Here is a 5,601-nt window from a genome sequence, read left to right on the forward strand (position 1 = left end):
GAAAGATAAGGGGACTTTGGAGAAGGCCATGGCACCCCACTCCAGTACTCTTGCCTGGAAAATCCCATGGACAGAGGAGCATGGTGGGCTGCAGTCCATGGGGTCACTAAGAGTCGGACACGACTGAGCGACTTCCCTTTCACTCTTCACTTTCATGCATTGGAGAAGGAAATGGCAACCCACTCCAGTGTTCTTGCCTGAAGAATCCCAGGGACGGGGGAGCCTGGTGGGCTGCCATCTATGGGGTCGCACAGAGTCGGACATGACTGAAGCGACCTAGCAGCAGCAGCAGCAGGAATCCAACAGAAACCCAGAAGGCTGGAAAGAAAAGAGTAGGGTGAAGGATAAGGGAGGGAAAAAATGGAAGATGGTTGTTTTGAATGGACTGAAAAGTATAGTCAGGCCAGGAAATAAAGACTCGTGTGAAGGAACAGTTCAGGTTTAGAGGTAACAAGATTAAGTAGAAAGTGTACATATGGGTGGATTATCGAAAGGAAAAGCATTATGAAGAAAACCCAAAGAAGGTAGTGAGAATAGACCCACAATTACAAAATATTATTTAGAAAAAGAGGAAACAAGAGTCTCTCAAACATTGAGTCAGCATATCTCTTCTCCCTACTAACTCCTTCTTCATTCTCTTTACAGTCCAATCTGCTCTCAACATCCACCCAGATCTGGAGATTTGCTAAATAATTGCATCGATAATTAACTTTGAGATGAGTTTTGAAGTGATGCATAACATCCCAAATTTATAATGGCCTGATTTTAAAGTAAACTCTTCACAACTAGTTCACTTATTAAATATCAATCATTTTAAAGGACAATGAATCTATGATTATTAAACCATGATACTGTAATACACGGCTTCCCAAGTGGCACTAGTGGTAAAAAATCCACCTGCCAGTGCAGGAGACACAAGAGACTAGAGTTCAATTCCTAGGTTGGGAAGATCCCCTGGGAAAGGTAATGGCACCCCACTCCAGTATCCTTGCCTGGGAAATCCCATGGACAGAGGTGCCTGGTGGGCTACAGTCTATGGGGTTGCAAAGAATCGGACCCAACTGAGTGAAGAAAGCACCATAATATAAGAAGTTACCCATCTGCGTAAGAGAAAGTTGCCAAGTCCTATATTTTTTATTCACGATATTTGGCACAAGCAGCTTGTATCACAACACTAATAACACTTAAGCTTTGAAGCCCCCACTTGCCCAGGCCTTTTCCAAGATCTTAGAAGGGGACCCTAGTGTTATGCATACATGTCAATCTTTTTTTCAGTAATATTTGCAAAAGTAAAATATTTTTTGTGAAAATGTAGATTACTTTTTTCTCAAAAATGGAGCCTAAATTGTATAAGCTTCAGTTTCTAAAATTCTGGATTTGTCACTGAACTTACAACAAACTGTAGCTATCTATTATGTTCTCAGTCATATTTTCCTGTATGTCATTTCTGTATGTGTATATGTGTGTATTTAAATCTTTACAAATGCATGTATTTGAAAACATCAAGTTATCCAATATTCTATGTAGGTAAGGGAAAAGAGAGAAGCCCACAATAGCTCAATCATTTTTCTCAAAATAATCATGGTATTAGGTTTGATCTCATGGTGCATAAATTGGTCATATTATGAATATTTAGCAGTATTTGACAGATAAAATACAAGCTGTTTCACAATTCTCTGTCAGATATAATTTACAAACCTTTATTTTTTCTCATTAAAATTTTCTTTCATCCAAGGAAGGGCCGTATCTTTACCAAACATTTTAGAAAATAGTAATATATATATATATATGCATATAAATATATGTATAATCTTTAAAGAATCTGAAGTGTAATTTGCTTAGGTGAAATAATTTAGTCCCCCCCCAAATTTATTGTTCCAATAGCAAAAATTGTCTCTTTTCCTCATGTGGAAATTTTCCATGCAAAAAATTTTGAGACAAACTTTACCTTATTAAAAAAAGCCACAGTTACCTCAAGAGGATTTTAGAAGCTTACAAGTGAATTGCTTTATATCAGTTGCTTAGCGTACACAGTTATTAAAATTGGACACTACCATGCTGTTTTATAATAGGGCAACTGACTTTGATGGAGAGTCCTCTTAAGAGATTCTAAAAAGCGATCATTTTACAGGCCCAATATTTAGAAATTCAAGGCATGCATAAATTAGCTGATTTAAAACAAGATTACATATTAATATATTTCATACAGCTTTTTGAAATCGTTACTCAAAAGTTTGTTTGCTCTGAAAGTTAGCAATTTGTATGTTTTTAAATAGATATTATCTTAAAATAGAAACTATAATGAGCAACACTATTTTTCCAAAGATAAATGTTATCTCTCAAATCTATGTCATGGAGTTTTATTTTCTATAATCCACCAACTACGATAATCTTATCTTTTTTGAATGATTATAGAATAAAATACAGGCTTTACCATTTCATTCATAATCCTGTGGTAAGTTAAATGCCTTTTTCATTGAGTCTAATTCTTTTTGATGTCACATTGCTAGGCAACTAGAAGGAAATTTAAGAACTGGTTTTTTTAAATCTACTTTTACAATTCAAATGAAGGAGCTGCATTCATTGAGTGACCAGCAGCAGCAGATAACAATAGTTGGCATCTTTTTTCTCCCCTTTAAAAATAAACCATGAATGAGAGAATGAAGCAAGAAGCATGCTAGTCTGAAGGACTGAAACTAAAAGGAACCTCTGTTTTCTTAATGTATGTAGGAATTCGAATTTAGTTTTCATTCCAACCCAGTCATGCCTTCACCAGCATTCTAAAGCTACATGGGTTTGAGGATCACTTAGTTAAGAATTCTTTCATTACACATACACACACTTTTCCCCCTGAACGATTAAAATTAAAGTTTAGCAGAAGGCAACACAAACTTACCTTTAACAGAAGCTGAATATGAGGAAATGAAGCAGAGAAAAAGCACAGCGAGAAGAATCATATTGATTCAGCTACCCTTTAATGCATTCAGTTCCCAGCTAGAAGTCACTGAGAAGTGGACTCTTTCAATGGCAGCAAGGGAGTGACCCTTCTCAGAACCTGCAACAATGTTTATCTTTGGGAGAAAGGTCAGATTCCAAACTCCAAAATCAGGACCTAAGTTCACAGAAGGGCTCACTATTAATGATTAAACTTAGGTGGGCTATAGTTTTCAGTCTCTCCCTCTTTTACTTTTTTACTCAATAAGAAAAATCAAGAAAATTTTCACTTTTGAGAGCTAAACTAAACCAGTTGCCATCCTGTAAATTCAGAAGCACAGAGGGGCAATCTAGGAAAACTGGGGATGATACTTTTCTGCTCAGCACATAATCATCAACATGCCTATATCATTAAATGCCTGTCTTCACATTTACCATTTGATGTGGGAGGGTGGTGAGGATTTGCGAACTCAGGAAAACTTGATGGAATTTTATTCTCTTGTATGGTCATCTGAAATTTTTTATACCATGGGTATGCTATTATTAAAAAATCACTCTAAATTTTAGAATTTGAATTTTAAAATTTTAACTTGTACCACCACCAATCACTTCAAAATAATGTTAGAATAGATTCAACATTCATTTCTTAAAACTAGATGATTCTTCTTACGTGTGAATCAGCATTGTCGACCATTAACACACTAGCTGGCAACTGAGTTTATGATAGTAGACCTCTAGCTATAGCTATGACAATAAACAATTGTCTGGATCCTCAGACTGGCTGGCTGGAGTTCCCTGTGCTTTCTGGATTCCAGTTCTAGGCAGAAATTCAGAAAGGGGATTCCAGTCCTTACTACTTCTGCAACAGAAAATTAATTAGGACACTTCTCTAGAATTAAAGTGAATACCCTAGAATGGCTAAGACCACACTAACTAAACCAGCTCTGCTCTTGTAAACTTTGGCAAGAGAAACTTGCTATGAATAAAACCTACTAAGATGAGGTGATTTGGAAACCATGTGGGGATGCTTTGGCAAAGGAAGGAATAATATGTTGGTAAAGGGATTTTTCAAATAAAATTGAAAATTCTTATGGCCATGTTTGGGGCTTCCCTGCTGGCTCAATGGTAAAGAATTCACCTCTTGGCCAAGCCAGAGACCTGGGTCAGAAAGATCCCCTGGAGAAAGAAATGGCAACCCATTCCAGTATTCTTGCCTGGGAAATTTCATGGACAGAGGAGCCTGATGGGCTACAGTCCCTGGGGTCACAGAATCAGACATGACCTAGCATAAACAGCAGCAGTATGGCCAGGTTTAAGCATAACGGGTTCTTAAATCTAACCTCATCTCTCTCCAAACCCTTTTCTAGAACCCTAACCTTAAGCTTAAATCTTCTAGACAACACAGGTAAAGATAGTCAACTTGATAGGGCCACAAGATGAAATCTAAAATATAAAATCTCAAAGTTAAGCATACTTCCTTTTGAAATATGTATATTTTTTATAAAGAACTGAAATGTGAAAATTGTTTGTCTTTATCCTCTATTGAGATTAAAACTTCATTTGCTATCATGTTTTACATATAAATCATGGCTAAAGTACCTATACAAAAATAAAATATTTGGTTATTACTTTCACTTTAAAGTTATAAATAATAAGTTGTCCTGGGGTAAATAGAAAATAATAAGTTGTCCTCTTAGAAAAATAACTGTTGAAGAAATATAAGTTTTTATGAATGGTAGGTATTATAAATACGAGATAACGTGAAAGTGCTTTATTGCTTTACATTTGAATAGATTTCAATGTAGTCCCACAATTTCTGCATTGCATATATAGTGATATGAAGCCACTATAGTCATTTAAACGTTACACACTTTTTTGTTTAGATTAAGGACTATTTTAAATTTTATGAGAACAGCCTTTTGTTTTCATTTGAGGTTTACAGCTACATGCTTGTGGTTCGACTATGTGGTGCATGACACGTGTCTATTCGGTTAAAGTACTATTCGTCTTCAGGTGTTTACCAGAGTCTAACCAGTTAAAAGCATATCACTATTGCCTAACAAAATCTGTTTCATTTGAGCACTTGCTTTCCACTAGAAAGCACCTATGAGTCACTGTATTAAGTAGTCATTTAAATATAGGATGTTCAAATAAGGCTACTTCTATTGGTAATAAAAACCATCATCCTTAACTTTTTACAAAGATATTTGAAAGACTTCTTAAGATAGTTTCAGAGATGAAATAAGATTGCCAAAGCCTTTTCATATCCAGTGAATTCTGTATACCAAAGGAGAGGCATTCTCCTTGGTTAGTCTGTTGACCAAGCAAAGTGACATTTTATAATACTGTGGGAGATACCTCCAAATCTTATCATGTGCAAATCAGCTATTTACACAGCATGTGAAGCAATGCAGAAGCACAGCAAGATACAAAAATAAGAGCTTGCCATCTATGGTACAATTACTAGGTTAATACACTATGCCAAGCACTGAACGTTTTGTAGTATAGCTGAACAACCATTATTTCACATGTTAGCAAAATGACATTCAGATTAATTTAGTAAAATGATTTAAGGATCATAGAAAAACAAACATTGAAACCTAAATCCAATTTCTCCTTTACTTAAACAATATTAGAGATAGGAGGTAGAAAATTGATTTATTAGGT

General features: G+C 35.7%; 1 protein-coding gene across 1 annotated transcript in view; it reads right to left on the reverse strand.

Annotated features, from left to right (window-relative positions):
• The window catches only part of MTTP (microsomal triglyceride transfer protein), a 55,782-nt gene extending 52,722 nt beyond the window's left edge, over positions 1 to 3,060 (reverse strand). Inside the window, exon 1 of the mRNA XM_010848303.1 lies at positions 2,897 to 3,060. Within this exon, the coding sequence (XP_010846605.1) occupies positions 2,897 to 2,957 (61 nt within the window). The 5' untranslated portion in view covers positions 2,958 to 3,060. The remainder of the gene's footprint in view (positions 1 to 2,896) is intronic.
• Between the last annotated feature and the right edge of the window lie 2,541 nt (positions 3,061 to 5,601).

Source organism: Bison bison, unplaced genomic scaffold (assembly GCF_000754665.1).
Source record: "Bison bison bison isolate TAMUID 2011002044 unplaced genomic scaffold, Bison_UMD1.0 scf7180017864263, whole genome shotgun sequence".
NCBI classification, from domain to species: Eukaryota; Metazoa; Chordata; class Mammalia; order Artiodactyla; family Bovidae; genus Bison; species Bison bison.